At 41.9% G+C, this 20774-nt stretch overlaps 1 protein-coding gene across 2 annotated transcripts in view; it reads left to right on the top strand.

Annotated features, from left to right (window-relative positions):
* VPS50 (VPS50 subunit of EARP/GARPII complex) overlaps nt 1-20774 on the top strand; it is a 185871-nt gene that overhangs the window by 124398 nt on the left and 40699 nt on the right. For both annotated transcript variants that reach the window (XM_066585550.1, XM_066585549.1), the window contains exons 13-17: nt 6683-6815; nt 10820-10911; nt 15418-15512; nt 17012-17110; nt 19147-19237. In XM_066585550.1, the coding sequence (XP_066441647.1) occupies nt 6683-6815; nt 10820-10911; nt 15418-15512; nt 17012-17110; nt 19147-19237 (510 nt within the window). The remainder of the gene's footprint in view (nt 1-6682; nt 6816-10819; nt 10912-15417; nt 15513-17011; nt 17111-19146; nt 19238-20774) is intronic.

Genomic DNA, 20774 nt, shown 5'->3' with positions numbered 1-20774 from the left:
TACTTGGGGTTATGTGTTCATTTTCTGGTCAGTTTCGCAGTCTGTGTTATGCTGTTACATGGATCTACCACAGAAACTGGGGGACGCAGACACTCCTGCCACAGTTATCGATGACGATCACACAGCTCCTGTCACACTGTTATAATAGAGGAGATCACAGCTCGTGCTCTTAACTGTATATCTATGGTCTGTAGCTTATTTAGGTGAAAACAGAAGGTAAAGGCAGTGTTGCAGAGATGGTCATTTGATAATGTAATAATATACCAATGCATCTTGGGACTGATGTGAAAACAACATCAAGATAGTGCCTGATAAGTATCAGAAAGGAAGCTGCATTGCATGGAAGTGACTGCAACATATAGAGAAGACCTTCAGGGGGTGACAGGCAATAAGGTGACGAGAGCAGGCATGTAAAAATATTTTTTCGCCCATGTGTCCCTTTGAATGTGATAGATGCAGCAATCCTGAATATGTCCATGAAGAACTCATTGCTGCTGCCTGTCAACACACACCTCGGAACTCTTCCTTAGTCAGCACACAAGTGTTTACTACTTGGAACTATAGCTCTCTCGACACATCAATGCTGCTCCCTCCTGGACTCAGCTGTTAGTGCTAGCCCCCTCCGAGGCACCCAGCTGTGTTGCCTCTAATGCACTCATCTGTGCTGCCCTCCGACACACTCATTCAATAGGAAGCCTTATCAGGGAGCGACAAAAAAACTAAACTTTAGTAAAGCAAAATTTGATCAGCTCAGAATTACTCTCGGCAATGTTAATTGGGACAACATCCTCAAAAATTACAGTACAAGCGACAAATGGGAGAATTTAAAAACATCTTAATTACCTCATGTGAGAGGTTCATTCCCTTCAAAAATAAAAGAACTACAAGTAGAAGGAAACCAATGCGGCTCGACAAGACTGTAAGGGGGGCAATAAGCATGAAAAAAAGCGTTTAAATTATTAAAACAAGAAGGCAGCGAAGAAACGCTAAAATCATACAGGGGAAAAAACAAAATATGTAAGGAAAACATCAAAACTGCCAAGGAGGAGACAGAGAGACTGATTGCCAAGGACAGCAAAAATAACCCTTAACAATTTTTTTTTAATTATCTAAACGGTAAAAGGATGTGCACTGAAAGTAGTGTCCCTTTAACAAATAATGCAGGAGAAACCATAGAAGATAATAGGGGGAAGGCAAATCTATTAAATAGTTTTTTCTCAAGTGTGTTCATGAAGGAAAAAGAAATGTCACACAAGATGCAAGAAGATAAATTGAACCCCCGGCTAAATATCACCTGCCTAACTCAGGAGGAAGTGTATAGTCAGTTAAAAAAGATTAAAATCGACAAATCGCCGAGTCCAGATGGTATACACCCAAGGGTTCTTAGGGAACTAAGTGACATAATAGACCGTTATTTCTTAGATTTAGGGACTCTATTGAGACCAGAGTTATACCTCTGGATTGGCGTATTGCCAATGTGGTTCCAATATACAAAAAGGGGTCCAGAAGGGAACCTGGTAACTACAGGCCAGGAAGTCTGACTGCAATAACTGAAAAAATATTCAAGGGGTTTCTGAGAGACACCATCCTAGAAGAACTCAAGGAAAACAACGGTATAACTCCTCATCAGCATGGGTTCATGAGGGGTCGATCATGTCAGACCAATTTGATCAGCTTCTACAATGATGTAAATTCTAGGCTGGACCCGGGAGAGTCTATTGATCTGGTATATCTGGAATTTCTAAAGCATTTAACACCGTGCCGCATAATAGGTTGATATATAAAATGAGACAGCTTGGATTGGGCGAAAACGTGTGTATCTTGGTAAATAACTGGCTCAGAGATAGCAAGCAGAGGGTGGTAATAAATGGTTCGTACTCTGATTGGGCCACCGTTGCTAGTGGGGGGACACAGGGCTCAGTATTAGGCCTCATTCTGTTATATATATTTATCAGTGACCTGATAGAGGGACTTCACAGTAAAATATCAATATTTGCAGATGACACAAAATTATACAATATAATCAATACAATGGAGGACAAGGCATGGATGAAAATGGACCTACATAAGCTGTGAGTTTGGGTAGAAAAATGGCAAATGAAGTTCAATGTTGATAAATGTAAGGTTCTGCACATGGACAGGAGAAACGGATGTCACCAATATACACTAAATGGGGTACTGCTAGGGAAAAGTGATATGGAAAAAGACCTGGGAGTACTAGTGGATTGTAGACTAAACTGGAGTAACCAATGCCAGTCAGCTGCTGCAAAAGCTAATAAAGTCTTGGGGTGCATTAAAAGAGGTATAGGGGCGAGGGACGAGAACATTATCCTCCCACTATATAAGGCACTTGTCAGGCCTCACATGGAATACTGCGCACAGTTCTGGTCATCGGTGCTCAGGAAAGATGTTACAGTGCTGGAGGGGGTTCAAAGAAGGGCAACTAAACTAATAAACGGAATGGGAGGACTGGAATACCCAGAGAGGCTATCCAAATTGGGATTATTCATCCCTGAAAAAAGACTGCTTAGGGGCGATCAAATAACTATGTATAAATACATGAGGGGACGATACAAGGATCTCTCCCATGATCTGTTTATACCCTGTACTGCGATGGTAACAAGAGGGCATCCTCTACGTCTAGAAGAAAGCAGGTTTCATCACCAACATAGAAGGGGGTTCTTTACTGTAAGAGCAGTGAGACTGTAGAACTCTCTGCCTGAGGACGTGGTAATGGCAAAATTGATAACGGAGTTTAAAGGGGTTGTCCCGCGCCGTGTCTTTCTGGAGCGCTATGATATTGCAGGATATAGACATTAGGTGACCAGTGGGGTTGTTGATCCGGGGCTTGGAGTTAGGTAGGAAATTCAAATGTTGATCCAGGGATTATTCTGACTGCCATTATGGAGTCGGGAAGGAATTTTTCCCCCCCAAATGGGCTAAATTAGCATCTGTTTCATCAAAGTTTTTTTTGCCTATCTCTGGATCAACAGGGGGGAGGAAACAGGCTGAAGTAGAGGGACACTTTCTTCATTCAGCCTAACATACTATTTTACACTCGTCAGAGTTACTTCCATCTGACACACTCATCTGTATGTCTCAAACAGTATCGGCCAACGCTGTCCAATCTGGACGACTCTAAGTTATCGCACCAATAAAGCTGGAAGCACACGAATGGGTCGGATTCTGCATGCCTGTTTAATTCTGTATTGCAGATGACCACGGGCGCTCGCCGTTAGTCATGAGCAGTAGAAATTTTTATTTTAAATTTTTTTTTTTTAAATCGTGGTTTTCCCACGCCGTCGCTAGGCGATGACGCGGGTAACCGCGATCTATCCGCAATGTTAATTGCGGATGGGCCTCCAGTCGGACGGCTTCCATTGACTTCAATAGAAGCTGTCCACAGAAAAATAGAACAATCTACCATTTTTTCCTCCACTCACAGAAATCGCAATTCGTTTCTGCAAGTGTGTACGGAAAAGCAATTTTGCATAGCATGTTCTGAACGGTATTTGCTGTGGATCCTCGGTGCGGACGCCAACTGCGAATTCCGCAATGCATATCCGTCCGTCTGCCACCGGCCAAAAGACTTATTTATGAAGCCAAATTTGTGGTGTAATTTGTGCCAGAATAACGGCTCATTATGAGGTTAATTTTGGACAAAGTCTAACAAATTTCCATTTTGGTGCATCGGCCTGAATTTCAGCGTATCAATTTTGGCGTATCTCAGCTTTCGATCCCTCCTATATTGACTGTTTCCTGTCATGCATGCATCTCTTTCGTACACTTCGTCAAAATTTGGCGCATTTCAAAGATTTCTGGTGCATCCACTAGCTTTTCTGGCGCTTTTAAATATTCACATTTAGCCTGGGTTCACACAGGGCGGATTTGCAGCCGTTTTGCTGCGGATTGCCGTTGCATATCCGCACTGCGGCAAAACGGCTGCGTTTGCAGTGCAATGCAGCACAAATGAGATTTGCCAAAAAGCTGTTCTCACAATGCGGATTTTTCCGCACAGCCGCAGTGCGGAAATGCAACTGCGGCGCGGTTTTAAAAGATGCAGCATGTCCATTCTTCTGTCTTTTCCGCAGCGCTTTTTTGTCCATAAACCTCTATGGACGCAGCCAAATCCGCGGCAAATACGCAGCAAAAAGTAAAAAAGTGCTGCGGAAAAAAACTCTTGCAGATTTTTCCGCACGAAAATCCGCAGCAAAATCCACAAGCCCAAATTAACCTTTGAAGCGGTTTTGCCGCAGAAGCAGTTTTTCTGCGGCAAAACCTCAACGGAAAAACTGCGGCAAAACCGCGGCAAATCAGCCCTGTGTGAACCCAGCCTTATAAGTGCCTTTTACCTCTTTCATGAATATAGTGTAGGCTACCCCTGGCGGGCACTAGTATAAAACCGCCACAAATTACACCTTTATAGATAATTAATGCAGCCAATAGGAACGACACCCACTCCACACCTTTATCAGCGTCACATAGAAGTACAGAGGTTAATAAAGTTTATGCGAAGCGGTCATTTTTTATACTGTACCCTACCCTCTGATGACGCCGGCGTACGGCAAAACATATCAGGGGAGCTTATGTAGTGGGTATACCCCTGAGATGGTGAATTTTATATGTATGTATGTGTATATATCTATATATTTATATAATTAATATTTCATCGGCTTGCACGGTTTAATTACTTTATATTGATGTGTTATATTGTTTCCATCACTCTTAGGCCTTAGTCGGACGGGCTTTTTATCGCGCGATTTGCGCATGCACATGCGATTCGCGCATATATAGAACCAATGGTTCGCTATGGTATCGGTCACATGTCCGCTTTTTATGCGGATATGCGATAAATTATAGGACACGACGATTCGCAGATCGCGCCTATCTGCGTTCTGCGTTTTATGTGCGCACCAAAATCATTTACTGCAGCTAGCTGCGTTTTTTTCGCCAACCAGTCTAAGTTTGATGCGCACGGCGATTTTACTCCCGTCAGACGGGCGTTTTGCTGCAACGATTAACGCCTCTAGGCGCAGATTTTTCCCGCGATTTTTCGCCCCCGGTCACGCGATTTGCGCATGCGCATCCGTCATGCGATCCGCAAATCGCGCGAAAAAACGCCCGTCTGACTAAGGCCTTGTACATCATTTTTATGTTGTTTGCATCGCTCCCATCTATAGTCTAAAGTGGATGAAAATATATGTCGCATTATTTGCCAGGAAGATGATTAATAAAACTTTTTTTGTTGTATAATATCATTTAAATGTTAATATTTGTCCTTATTGCTCGTCCAGAAATAGATGAAAAATGCTTTCTGTCCTTGAATCCTTCCTGGAGGGTAATGGATGGGGGGAGGGGGAGATAAAGAATAAACACATCGATCAATCTCAATTTTGATTCCTGGTCATCAAATGAAAAAGTCACAATAACCTATTCTGGAAGACTTGTCGGTAACCCCTTAGTGACGGAGCGTTTCTTTTTTTCCTCCTCCCTTTTAGAATATCGTATTTATTTATTTATCCATCAACGTCGCTGTATGAGGGCTTGTTTTTTGCAGGACGAGTTGTATTTTTCAATAGTGCTATTTAAAGTACCATATAATGTACTGAAAAACTCTTGAAAAATTACAAGTGGCAAGAAATGAAAAACAAAAACGACATTCCGCCATTTTTCGGTGCGTCTTGTTTTTACGGTGCACAGGCTGCAACAAAAATGACATGATACCTTTATTTTACGGGTCAGTACGATTACTACGATACCAAACACCTTCTTTTTTTTTTTTTTTTTTTTTTTGCTGCACTACTTGTATTTTATATTATTTCTAAATTAAGTTTTTTAAAATTATTTTGTCTCCATTTTCTGCGCAATAACTTTTGAATTTTTCCATCAATATAGTTGCGTGAGGGCTTATTTTGCTTTTTATTTTTTATTTATTTATGGGTGCAACTAACAGGTTCATTGGTGTCAAAGCAAGAAAATTTGAGTGATTAGGTAAAACTTTGGGTATAGGGAGTGCTGTTTCTCCTTGTAGAGAATACCAAGTTTGCATAGATAGTCTTACAGACCATGCATTGCTCCCTGGGAAAAAGGGTATGCAAATTAGCTCTCCCTGTAGGAAGAAGGGAAACTGCCTCTCTAGGGCCACCTATTGGAATTCAATAAAGCTGCATAAATCTATTGTCAGTATCTCATCCAAGACAGATATAAAGTGCAAAGTGATGCATTGTGGGTAGCTAGTTAGCTAGACAGGATGGAACAAGTTTGATAGTTCTGGGCCAGTGACTTTCACAGAATGGACACAACACAGAAGTTCTGCAACTTCCTATTGACTTTTGCTATATCTCATCATTTTCAATGTCTCTGGTTGCAGTCAGTGAATAGTAACACATTGCATTCTGTTTCCAGTATATGAGAGCTCCTAAGGTAAGGGACACTCCCCGTAGGTGAGCTGCATATTCTTGTGGATTTAGTTAGGTACATTTGACCACACAATGGTTGATAATTATAATTAAAGTACTTGTATGAGTTGCATTCTCTCAGGCTTTTAGCTGCTTCTTGGTTCTATGACACATCTGTTGAGTTACTTCTACCCAAGTCTTTCGTTTGTCTTCTACATATGCCACGGTCAGTGGCGGTTGCCAAGTAAGATGGAGAATAATGCTTTACTTTGTATGTTTTGCAGCATATAACATCAGACAGCTATATTCCATGCCTAACGGACCTCTGCAAAGCACTCTGGGAAGTTATGTTGAGTTACTTTCGTACAATGGAATGGCATGAAAAATTTGATCATGAGGAACCCCAAGCAGCGTCTGGTAAGGAACTGAACCAGTAGACAACTCGATTTAAAGGGACTGACCTGTTGGCTAAAGCAGCTCCGTTGATGAAAAAGTTCATGGCCAGGGACCTAACTGCTGGAAGTTGCAACATGGCTGGCAAATACCCATTAAAATCAATGTTATACACGTTCTCGTGTAGTCCTTCACAGAAAGGGATGCACATCTGGGGCATAAAGGATTACCGTAGTTGGTTTAGATTCTAACCAGTCTGATTCTTGGTTTTCCCCAGGAGATAAGCAGCAGTATGTGTTTCTGGCAGCTACTTATCCCATCTTTGTATTGAAATAATACACTGAATGGCCACTTAGTAGGGACGCCCATCTAGTAGTGTCTTGGACCTCCTGTTATCTTCAGAACGACCAACAATTTGTCGTAGTATCTATCCACGGGTATCGGAGGACCCAGGGTATGTAAGAAAACTTCTCCCCACACCATTATTTCACTTCATCCAACCAGAACTCTTGATATCTGACAGGAAGGGTTCATCGATTCATGCTGCTTTTGCCAAATTCTGATATACCATCAACACGGTGCAACAGAAACCTGGATTCATCTGACCAGGCGAGGTTCAGTGTGTAATGCCAAAGTGATCCAATTTTTGTGCTTTTTTGCCCACCAGAGTCTCGCCTTTCTGATTCTTTTGGGCAGCAGTGGTGCTGGAACTGTCCATCTGCTGTTATCTCCCATCTGTGCTAAGGAACGACGAGTAGTGTATTCGGACATGTTGGAGCCCCAGCATCGTATTCACCTACAGTTTGCATGACCGCACTGCCTGTTTGTCACAACACTTCTCTGACCCCTTTTTGACTAGATATTTTGGTTCACAGGATCCCCTTCTGCTGGATGTTTTCCTTGATCACACCATTCTCTGTATACTCTCCACACCGTGACGCGAGAACACCCCCAAGGTTGGCAGTGTATGAAATCTTGGCCCGGCTAGTCTAGTCCCGATGACCAAGCCTTCTCATATCGCTAGATTTCCACATTCCAATGTGGATTCATCCCGAAACTGATCCACGGAAAACTTGTATCTTGATTTTATACTTTGATAGGAGCCACGTGCCTAATGTCTATACCGGCAAACCCCAATTCTGAAAGGGCCAGTGTCTCTAATCATGCGGCCATTCAGTGTATGTACCTTTAACTGAACTCTCTCTCTAGCCTATTTCATTTTTATCAATCATGTTCTTAAATTTGCAAATATATACAAGAGGAATATTTAAAAAAATTCTGAATGAATAGACTTGGCATATTCTGCACACTCCGCTGTTCTGTATTCTCAGGATGGCAGCGTGTGCCCGCCTGATGCCAAGTAATCTGCACGCCTCCTTTCAGGCTATTAAACATGGATGGCAACTCGTTTGGGAAGCCGATGAAAAACGTTTTTATTTTATCCAAAGATTGATTTTCAGTTTCCTGTGCCGGCGGTAGTCACTAAATATAATTACAGCTCTCCCAAAGCTGAAGATTATTCTTTTATGGCATCAGGACAGAAAATCCTGAAGCTTTCTAGCTGTTTTATAGCAACAAGCTACATAGTTTCTGCTCCCTTTCCATATTTGACACAAAAAGGAAGTTTCTTCTTGACATTTCTCTCTAGGGCCGATAAATATCATAATGCAGAGCTCAGCGGCTGCAGAACATCATAATACATATCTCTGGACATCTATAGAGACCGTTTCTTACTCAGGAGACCCAGCAAATCCATGCATTACACAAAGAGCCCAATGAGTTCAATGAACACCATGTAATACATAATCACCCCTGTGGTGGCGCTGCAGGGAAATGCAACACTTTCTGAAAGCTTCCTCTTTAGATCACAGCAGATCACTGGTGGTCACTGCAATATGATCAGTTCATTTTCAGGGGACTGTTCTGACAAAAGCAGATTGCCCAAAGGAAACAATGGATATCAGATTTGGCAAAATGAAGAAAAAATGTTCAAAAGCCGCAATTGTTTCCCAGATGCTAAATTGCATTTCCATGGGATGAATGCAAGGCATTGGCACCCTTGACTGCGCCTCATTTTCCGCTTCATGTCAGGTGTCCTTTCAATCTTTTTCTAAAACACAGTTGAACGGGTTCTTTGTATGACCATATTTTTTCCTGATCTGGTCTTTTGGCCCAGTCAGCGGACTGCAACACATGTGGGCCCCGCAAGCATCTCTGGAGACCCACTCTCAGAGCGGATTATCATTAACAGCTTCCCGTTAAGGGCACTCGAGGACGTGGCTAAGCCAGTCTGAAGGACCTGTAAGTTCTGATACATCCTCATTGACTTGCAGATAGCACCTCGGAGTCTATTCACCGTAGGATAGAGACAAGAGGTCACACGCTCCGCTCACCCCACATTACCATCTTGTTTTGAAAGAATGTTAATTAGGATGGGTTTAAACAGATAATGGCAGAAGTTGAAAATGATTCATTCGGCTGTAACTTCTTCGTGGACATTACTTTACAAGGAAGTTACTTTCGAAATAATAGCTTTTAAAAGTGGAGAAGATAATGACAAGCATGTCAGAAGGGTCAGATCAGTGGAGATCCACCAACTATGACCTACTCCAGAACAGACGGGCTGGATGTCAACTGAGGGATTTGTTACGAAAGTGATGGTTTAACCTCTTGCGTGAGAAGCAGGAAAGCAGGGCGGGTGATGGGGTTTAAGCAGTGAAGTCATAAAATTTAGGAGCCAAATTTTTGGTTCTATTTAAGACTATTTAATCGCCATATATGGACCCTAGGTCATCTCAGTTACAGTATAGTTTTCGTGCCAGGTTTAAATGGTCTGTCTTTGTGACAGATGCCAGTATATTACCATACCTATGTTTTCTCTCTAACTGGTCATATATAGCACCTCACCAAGTGAACACTAAGGGTTCAGTGTTCTGGAGATACATGTGGATTTTCACCGTTGAGGCTCTCACCTACCCCGTTTCCCCAAAATAAGACCTACCCCCAAAATAAGCCCTACCCTGATTTTTCAAGATTTTTGGGGAGGCTTGAAAGATAAGCACTAGCTGCATTACGTTAAAACAAAGGAATGCATTGCCTAGTAAGCACGGTCCAGGTCCCTCCCACTGTTCTGTGGAGCTTCAACACGCTTCTCGCAGTTCTTGGCCGCCCACAGTAGATCACTTCCTGGTTACTGGATTCATAAATCCCAACTCCAGTAAGCTATGGCTCTGATTGGTTCTTGAACACTGGTCAGCCAATCAATGCAGCGCTCGATGAATCACTGTGATTGGTTCATCGAGCGGCTGAGCAGCGGTTGAAGAACCAATCACAACCATCACATTGTGGGAGTGGGATTTATAAATGGGCTAATCAGTGCACAGCCAATTCATAAATTCCGCCTCCACAATGGGATGGCTGTGATTGCTTTTTGGACCATTGCTGAGCCAATCAATACAGTGCTTGATGAACCAATCATAGCCATCACATTGTTTTATCGAGCACTGCATTGATTGGCTGAGCAGTGCTCAAGAACCAATCGGAGTCATCACTTCCTGGAGGCAGGATTTATGAATCCTGTAACCAGGACGTGATCTTCTGTTGGCGGCCGAGGACTGCAAGAAGCACGTCAGAGATCAGAGAGCAGCGGGAGGGGCCTGGACTGAACCTGCTAGGTAATGTATAATAAAACATCCCACGGAAAAGAAAAAAAACTGCTCTTTTGGCGCAAAAATTAATATGACAGGGTCTTATTTTCGGGGAAATGCGGTAGCAGATATTTATGTCTTATCCTATGTATATGCTAATACCCCTTTAAGGGCCTCTTCACACAGGCGTATTTTTGTACATATTTGCAGTGAGTTCATTCACATGCGCTTATTTTGCGTAAAAAAAACCCACAGTATGCTGTTTGCAGGAAAAGAACACATCTGTCACTCATTAAAGAATTGGGCCATTTCAGTGGCTGGGAGCATAAATATGTAACTTTCATATTTAGGCCTAAATTATAATTTTTTTAACTTTTTCAGATAGTACCAGTGTGTCCGCCACAGAGGAGAACAATTTTGATCGAAATTATATCAAAAAGAAACTGGAACACGGATTGACACGTATATGGCAGGTAATTCCCTTTTCGCTCATGTTTACCATTTCATTGCTCATTTACAAATTTTTGTAAAAAAAAAAATCTTAAGTGATCTTAAGCCACTCTGTAGAATTTTGTTTTCATTCATTATGTAGTTATTCCCACAGTTTAGATAAGTCGGCTAGTATTACCTTGGTTAGTTATTCCTATCTATCTGAAACTTCCTGCAGTCCTTCTCCTCAGATGAGTCATGTGATCTCATTCTGACCACCTGAGAGTTACTTGGCTTCATGTTCTCTCAACAAGTCAGTATTTGAGTTAGCATAATTCCTGTGAGATATTACACGGACTGTAAGCACACAAGCTCTTCATGGGGCACACAGCAACTGCTATCACAGTTACTGTTGATGATTAGAGGCTCCTGTCACACAGTTAAAAGGAAGGAGTTTACAGCTCATACTTATGACTGTATAATAATGTAGTTTATTTATGTGAATATAGAATACAGATGCTAATGTCCTCCAAGTAGGCTGAGATGGTACTGCCTCCAATTGGTCATGTGATGCTATGCTGATGCATAATGGGAATGTTAGCAGAGCATAGTGAAAGTGAGCAGGAAGAAATCTCAGCATCAAAATGGTGTATGATAAGCATCAGACAGGATGGTGTACTGCATGGAAGTGACTGCAATATACATAGTAGATTTCCAGTGTGTGACAGGCAATCAGGTGAGGGAGGCAGGGTTGGAAAAATGTGTTTTCACAAAGTGGCCCTTTAATAAGATGAGGGAAAATAAACACAATTCTGCAAAATAAAAAAATCTGATTTTTGAAATCCTTTATGATCAGCTCCAATCTTTCCCAAAACTTGGCAGTAAGTATTCGATTTCCCTGCAGTGCCACTACAGGGGACATGAAGTATCACATGTTGTCCATGGACATGCTGGGTCCTCCAAAGCCAGAGACGCTCTTTGTATCTACTCTGATCTCCAGTTAATTAATGGGTTTGAAGATTGGGTTTCATAAGCCAGATAAGCACTTGAATTACATTTTTGTTTTCCTAATCTCATCATGGTTCATTTTTCTGAGGAGCACGAATGTTCTTCAGCTGGGATTTTATGGGGTTTATACATATGAACACACAGCTTTCACTTTCTGCCAAACTGAATTTTGGCCAGCCGAAATACGTGATGATCGTGGCGGTAATGCCTGTATTGTGGCCAACTGCCATGGAAGCCCCTCCTGCTGAGATTGTCAGTGCTATCCGTGAAGTTTTTGTAGGTAACAGATGTTCTGATGAGAACTTTATAGCAATTTTGAAGTCCTTAAAGGCAATTTACGTTAATTAAACGTATTAATTGTATAAAGAGAAGTTCTCCGTCTTCCTATCATACTACTGGGATTCTCTACTGTTTTGTGCTGCATTTACTATCGTGTTTCCCCGAAAATAAGACCGTGTCTTATATTAATTTTTGTTCAAAAAGGTTTAACTATTTTATATGTATAGCTGCCTGGACACTATTTAAATTGACTTTTTTTTAACTGTTAGCAGGGCTTAATTTTGGAGTAGGGCTTATATTTCAAGCATCCTCAAAAAGCCTGAAAAATCATTTTGCATCCTCAAAAATTCTGGAAAATCATGCTATGTCTTATTCTCAGGGTATGTCTTATTTTCAGGGAAACAGGGAATATATGTTTTAGATTCTTTTTTTTTGCTGTATCCAGCATAGGGGTGCGCTGTCATAAAAAGTGTGTGTGGCCTTAATGCGACACTGTGCGCCAAAAGCTATTCCAGAATGCCACAAGTTTAGTCATTAGCTAAGCCAACTGAAAGGTGGAATAAACTTAGACTGGACATTCTTAATGTTTGAGAGATTTATCATTCAGCAGAACTACTGTAATAAATCTGGTGCAATTTAAGACTGTCTAATCTAAGTTTTGCACTGTCTAATAATTAGACAGTATTAGTAAATCTGCCCCACTGTGCTTTACTTCTCTACTGATGTGTATGATATCTGCTTGCTTCCAGTCAATGGAAACTTTGATGCTTCTATCCAAAGACTTAAAACCTATCTTGGTCATTCTCCACTCACCCCAGGAACATGGCTTGTTACCATAAATCTGAGATTTCATAATCCGGGCAGAATTGGTTGTAAATCAGGAATGTTTTCCTTTACTGACTGCAGGCAGAAATATTGAAAATGGTGAGAATTTGGTGAAAGTTGCGCAACTCATCATTATGCAAGGCTGAAGTTTCACATTAAGGCCTGATGCACACGGGCGTATTTGCACTGAGGGATCCGGAGCTCCATCCAGTGGGAGGACTGGAATACCCAGAGAGGTTATCAAAATTGGGATTATTCACCCTGGAAAAAAGACGGCTAAGGGGCGACCAAATAACTATGTATAAATACATGAGGGGACAATACAAGGATCTCTCCCTTGATCTGTTTATACCCAGGACTGCAACAGTAAGGAGAAGGCATTCTCTATGTCTAGAGGAAAGCAGGTTTCATCACCAACATAGAAGGGGGTTCTTTACTGTAAGAGCAGTGAGACTGTGGAACACTGTGTCTGAGGATGTGGTGATGGCAAAATCCATGAAGGAGTTTAAGAGAGGACTAGATGTCTTTCTAGAGTGCTATGATATTACAGGATATAGACCTTCAATAACCAGCAGGGTTGTGTGATGGATCTTGGAGTCAGGTAGAAACTTTCAAATGTTGATCCAGGGATTATTCTGACTGCCATTATGGAGTCAGGAAGGATTTTTTCCCCAAATAGGCTGAATTGGCTTCTGCCTCATTGAGTTTTTTATGGCTTCCTCTGGATCAACAAGGGCGGGGGGGGGGGGGGGTTGAAAAGCGCTGAACTGGATGGACATTGTCTTCTTTCAGCTTAACATACTATGTTACTATGAGGAGAAGTATCTGAAAGTGTCTGAAACATATCATAAATGTGGCCGGTAGGCAAACCAGGGGTCCCAAATCTACTTGAAACGACTAGCATGGCATCCGTTCTCCGGGCTAGCGCAGGGTGCTTTTACACAGTGCGATCTGTTCAGCAACAGATGCCTGACAAGTCGTCCCAGCGATAATCATTCCTGTGCTTCTACCGGGACGAGCATCGCTGACTGAATGGAGGTGGAGTGGGCTGGGGATCATTCCGGCTTCCTGCCCCTATTCACAGTAAGCAAGCAGTCATTCATAAGAAAAATGACTGCCTGTTTACACGCAGTCTTTAATTTCTAGATTTAAAAGTCTAGAACAAAAACTCTTTGCTGCCCATAGCAACCAATCATAGCACAGCTTTCATTTTACTAGAGCAGTATGAAACATGAAAGCTATGGTTGCTATGGGCAGCAAGGTGTTTTCTTTTTAGGCAGTTTTCATGAATGAGGCCCATTGACTTTAAATCTAGAAATTAAAGGGGTATTTTGCTTATGAAACAAATTTTCAAAAATTCCAAACGTGAAAGGTGTGGAGATGAGCAAACATGCTCGTCCGAGTATTAGCACACTCGATGGTGCTCGTTAACTGAGTGTGTACCACGCCATGTTCAACCCCTCCCCGCATTACCACTTCCTGCTGTGATGTGCCAGCATGCGCATGTCCACAGCAGTATGTAGCTGGCTGGCGAGAGAGAGAGAATATTACGAAAAGCTCGACCCGAATAACGAGCACCCGAGCATTTTGGTACTCGCTCATCTCTAGAAAGGTGTTTGTTCCATGTTTGTGTACGCCTGTTTATGGGTATAAATCGAATAGCCATTACGTTCTTATCCTTTCCCCATTTCTGATGTTCCCCCGCATCACTATTTTTCAAGATGGCCACCGCATCCCTGTTGATATGTAGCTTGAAACTAGATTCCTCACAATTCCACACTCTGAACTTCCTTCCTGTCCATATCCCCATAATCGCTGCCCTGCTATTGGTCAGCAACCCGATCCTGAGAGCTGAAGAGAAAAAAAAAAGCCATCCCTGGTAGTGCCTACTGAGCATGCCCGACCTGTAGCACTGGAATGACTATGGTCGTATCCAGGGGCAACCTTGGAATAAACACTTCTAAAGTGCCAGGAGAAGGTAGTGGTTTATAGAACTACAGACACAAAATACGCAAAGCAGAACCACATTGCAAACTTTAATAACTTCTGATTAACATTCATTTGACAGCAACTTTTCATAAGTGAAATATCTCTTTAAGAGGTTAAAAAAAATACAAAATACTTCAAAAATTACAATAAACACATTTATGTAATATAATATGCTGTATATGTAATCTAAGAGTCTAAACTGCACATAATGCCTAGAATAATAAAACCTCGACCTACTGCTGTGATTTTCTTCTTTCTCCCATAGTTTTGTCTGAAATTGTCGTCATTCTGGCAAAATCTGTTCAATAGGAAGAGGCAGATTGTCAAAATAATGTTCTTTTCTTCAGAAAGGGAACACAAACATATTGCGCACGCCAGGCGCAGGGCCGCGGAATAACGTCCACTCTGCTACATCGCATTAACAAATGTTCTTCACTGTTATTTTCCAGGATGTTCAGCTCAAGGTCAAGACATATCTTCTTGGAACGGATATGTCGAACTTCAAATATGATGACTTCATTGTCGTTTTGGATATAGTCAGCAGGTAGGTTTCTGTCTTGGCTGGAAAAACAAATAATCCTCCGTCAGTATTGGGATAGCAAATCTACAGTTGTGTATTGAGCACCATTGTTATATTAGGTACATATATCACTCACATACTGTATCTATTGTAATACATTTGAAGATTTTCATTATTAACCCTTTCCAATCCACTGTCTGACGTCTGAAGACATTGTGATTGAAGGTTGTACAGCTCCGATGTCGGAAGACATCCGGCAGGGTATTCTTACTATATATTACTGGCCACTCTGTTGTCGGGGGCCTCTCCAGCATGTCCCATACCGCAGTACTGGCTCTAGTCAGCAGATGGCGCCATTGCATAATGGCAGAAAGAGAAAAACCCCTAGGAAACCCTGAATCCAAAATTGAATTGCAAAGGGTTAACTCTCTTTTCCCTTGACCAATGGGGTACAAAATAGCAATCCCCTAATATACCCTAGACCACCAGTTATATACTCCCTATGTTACACTAGACCACCAGGGTACGAGCTATTAATCCCCTTATATACCCAAGACCTCCTAGGAATACACTATTAAACTCCCACTATACTCTGGACCACAGGAAGTCATTCTCTATTTTACACCAGATCACCAGGGAGCAAAATATTAATGCCTAGGGAGGTTTTATAGGGTATATTAGGATTTTTTATATTTTGTTTTCTGGTGGTCTAGACTATATTACGTGGCTAGTAGTTTGTTTCCTGGTGGTCAAGTGTAACATAGAGAGTTAATACCTAGTGGTGTTTTTTTTTATTTTTACACTGGACCACCAGGGAACAAAATATTAACCCCCTAATAAACCTTAGACCCCCAGGTATCTTACACTCCTTATATACCTTACAACTCCAAGTATTAATTCCTTATTTTACATTAGCCCACCAGGGAACAATCTATTAACCCCCATAGTATAACCTGGACCACCAGTTATTAACCCCTATTTTACACTAGACCATACAGGAACAAAGAATTAGCCCCCTAATAAACCCTAAATCACCAGGTATTGACCACTTATTTTATACTAGACCACCAGTAAACAAACTATTAACCCCAAAGTATACACTGGAACACTAGATATTAACCCCCTATTTTATACTACACCACCAGGGAATAAAATAGTAAATCTTACACTAAGCTATCAAGGAAGGGGACACTACAGCAGGCCACCAGACATGAATGCCAACCGCCTCTTCTACTCCTGACCAACACAGTTGAACTCCCTCTTCTGTCCTAGATCACCAAAGAATAGACAGCAATAAGAACCCCTTCTTCCAATTAAGACTACCAAGAAAGACGACACTACCCTAGACCACCTGAGCTAGTGACATTAACCCCATCCATTACCTTAGCTCCTGTAGGAACTTTTAATTTGTATAAAATGTATGCTTTATTCTACATAATTGTCAGCTCTTTAGACTAAAGCAAATCCCTTTGAGCGTATACTCTACATGGTAAACGATAGCTGACGTGTTATTATCCAATCAGGCTTATGCAGGTCGGCGAGGAGTTCTGCGGCAGCAAATCTGAGGTCTTACAAGAATCTATTAGAAAGCAAAGTGTGAACTATTTTAAGAATTATCACAGGTAAGTGTTAGTGCTGTAAAAAGGCCCATTTACACGCAACTGTTGTCGCTTAGACAAACGAACAACTCAACAACTTTTTTGCTTTCAAATGATGAGTGTTTACACGCAAATATAATTGTTTGAAATCCTCGCCGTTCCCCTTGTTTGCTGGGCTGTTTGGTAGTGTTTATATGTAAAGATAAGTGAACGATTGTGTGCTCACGTTGGCATGTGTATATGCAAAGAGTTTCTAGGTGGGCAGTTTTTAATTAGTGTGAAGAAAAAGCCATTGCCTACTGTGAGTCATTTTGTTTGAACGACTGAACAACTGCTGTTGAAACCTAATGAGAAGCGAACAAACTAGCGACTATTTTGATGCAGGGTGAAACTCGTTGACTAACGACCAGTGAACGAATAGTGCGCGATGGATTTGCATTTTCAATTATCACACACTTTCGCTCATTGAAATGAATTTTCAGCGACAATCGTTAAGTGTAAATGGGCCATAACACACAAGAAAGCCGATATAGTATATGTACTTACCTCCTGATACCACAATTGCAAAGGTTGATGCAGGAAGCAGATTACACTATCCATAGTGCAATGGCTCCAGTTGGTACTTCAGATGCAGCTCCCATTGATTCAGTGGGAACTGTGCCTGCAGTACCAACCCAAGCCCATGGGAACTGTGACTGCAGTACCAACCCAAGCCCATGGGAACTGTGACTGCAGTACCAATCCAGGCCACTACACCATGGACAGAGCAGTTTGCTTCTTGCACTGTCGGTACGGATCATCAGGAATCCTGGGCAGGGGCCCCCCATCAATCATCTATTAATGGCTTATCCTTAGGATAGGTCATCAATAGGTTAAAAAAAAACAATGAAGTCCCAGACAATGCCTTGAATGGGATTTATGCCCAAAGGATGCCATTGACTGCAGATTCCAAAAAAAAGCTCAATGCTGCAGAATAAATCCCACAGATTTATGCTTTCAATTGATTTCTGTAGTTGTAAAAGACTTACTGGCCATCCTCCATGCTTTACACTCTACCTTGTCAAAGGGCTGAGCTCCAATACCATTGTACCTATTCTGCTAGTCCAGGTCTGGACATACCAACCAGTTTGTAGGGGCACTAGAGTTTACCAAGACATAATCTGACCACTTATCTTAAAAGCATTATTGAGCATCCTAGTGTCCTCTAGGTCTTAAAGGGGTTGTCTAGAAAACTTGCTTTTTTTTTTTTTTCTACCAGAAACCGCACCATTCTTGTCTGTGAGCTGTGTCTGATGTTGCAGCTCATCCCTGTTCAGGTCTGAATTGCAATACCAGACACGGCCTATGAACAACAGTGGCACTGTTTCTCGGCATAAAAAAAGTAGGCACTTTTTCCCCTATTTCGAGACATTCCCTTTAATTCAGTGTTTCTCTACAAATATATAAAAAATCAGAGATTTCCCTATTCATTACAGATAACTGTCGTTGCTGATGAAGTCATTACTAATTGGCTTCTAATCGTGTCGTGAAGGCTCAGATAAAGGATTTTATTTTTTCTTCTGGCACATTTTCAACTCTTCGTGTGACTAAAAATACCCCATTAATGAGGATCGTTATGTGGTCAAGTTTAAGATGATCCCCGTCCAATTTAGTGCTGTCATGAGCGCCGATGTCTTCATACCTTCCTATTCTTCTCTAGTCGGGCGGCATTCTGCAGCTCTGCCTAATGAGAATGCTTGCTTAAGCTGTATGCACAAGGAGGGGGCCCAGAAAGCCTCCCAGGTGCCCCGATTGGAAAGGTTAACGAATTGTCGTTTGTCAGGTGAAGTGCATTAGCTGAATGTAAAATCTCCGCGGTGTTTAACTCGCGCTGCGTCCTCTGAATGACTGATGATGCTTTATGAGCCATATCCGGGGTAGCGATAATTAATTCATATTCTGAGATCCTCTGCTTGAGGCTCGAGCCCTTTATGAACTTTTTACGATGTTTTGTATCTTTTAGTGTCTCATTTTTAATTCATTTGTAGCTGAATATTTTTATTTATTTTTATTTTTTTAAGAACGCGCCTTGAAGAACTCCGAATGTTCCTTGAAAATGAGACCTGGGAACTTTGTCCGGTCAAGTCCAGTTTTAGTATATTGCAGTTACATGTAAGTGATTACGATTTTGAACATCATCCCTCGTTCATAATAATTATTAAAAAAATGGGGTGTGAATACTTTTGCAACCAGTGTTACCTTGCAGCTAAAATAAAGCAACATAATGCATCTCACATAAAACATTTAAGCCGTTTTCCGAGACCCCAAACTACCCTTTAACCCCCTCCAATCCACACTCTGACGTCTAAAGACATTCTGATTGAAGGCTGTACAGCTTCTGATGTCGGAAGACGTCCGGCAGGGTATTCTTACTGTATATTACTGGCTGCTCTGTTGTCAGAGGCCTTTCCAGCATGTCCAATACAACAATACTGTCTCTAGCCAGCAGGTGGCACCATTGTATAATGGCAGAAAGGAACAAAACCCTAGGAAACCCTGAATCCAAAATTGAATTGCAAAGGCGCTGTTCATGCGCAGTTAAGCCGAATGCATGGCTGGCCCACTGCCAGTAATGGAGCATCGGCACACCAAGCAATAAAGACTCGTGGTTAATATATATAACGCAAGTAGAAGTCTAGAGATTTTTGACAGCGGGGTATGTAATCGGGCTTAGACCGGAGTCACAAAACCGTGTCGGTGCAGCGTAGTCCGTGCTCAGGTCTTCCACGCTGTACCAATCTTCCATAGGTGGCCATGTTGCTGCTCACACGAATTGCGCAAAATATGTGCACAAAATCACAGCATGCCTCTATCTTGGCACGTATTACACGCACATACACAGCAAGGTGGTACATAGCGATGGCCGGCCTGGTGCAAGCATGCAATGTCATTGCGCACCTGTTGTGCTCCACATGCATACGTCTTGCAGGCGGTGCGTGTGTCCATGGTGACAAACCATCAACAAAGCATGATTTGGATGCACCAGTTACTCTGATGCAGGCCAGGCAAGGCAGAAGGAGAGAAGGGGTGAGTACCTGCATATCATATATACATAATATATTTGGCTTAGGGTCTGTGGAAATCCAGGTTACATAATTGAAAATGATGGACTTCATTATAGCCAATGACAGAACAGAAAAACAGAAGTGCAAACATAAATATAAACAGAACCCAAGTCTTACCTGATAATTAAAAAAAAGTTTTCTGGGATTTTTTTTATTTTGTCTATTGACCGACCAGGACTCGCTGCTCAGAACGCCAGTGATGAACTGATTCCCGGGACCGCTGTCACTGCGGTCAGCACAGGAAGCAGAATACGCTGACTGTACTGCAATGGCCTAGGTTGGTATTGCAGACGCATCGCCTATTGAATTCAATGGGAGCTGCACTGCAGTACCAACCTGGGCCACTGCAGTACAGTCAGCGCATTCTGCTTCCTATGCTGATCACAGAGATAGCAGCCCCGGGAATCTGTTTATTGTTGGGGATCAATAGAAAAAACTTCCCTGAATACACCTTTAAAATCAGGATTACCTTCCTACAGCTTTGTGACAAATAGCAATGTTTTGCAAAAATTACATGAAAGTGCAAGTGTTTTCGTAAAATGCTGACTGAAGCAGACTATTTATCCTACCTCGTTGTCTACAGA

This window comes from Eleutherodactylus coqui, chromosome 12, assembly GCF_035609145.1.
Source record: "Eleutherodactylus coqui strain aEleCoq1 chromosome 12, aEleCoq1.hap1, whole genome shotgun sequence".
NCBI lineage: Eukaryota > Metazoa > Chordata > Amphibia > Anura > Eleutherodactylidae > Eleutherodactylus > Eleutherodactylus coqui.
The sequence above is the reverse complement of the archived record's forward strand: the minus strand, read 5'-3'. Positions and strand labels throughout refer to the sequence as shown.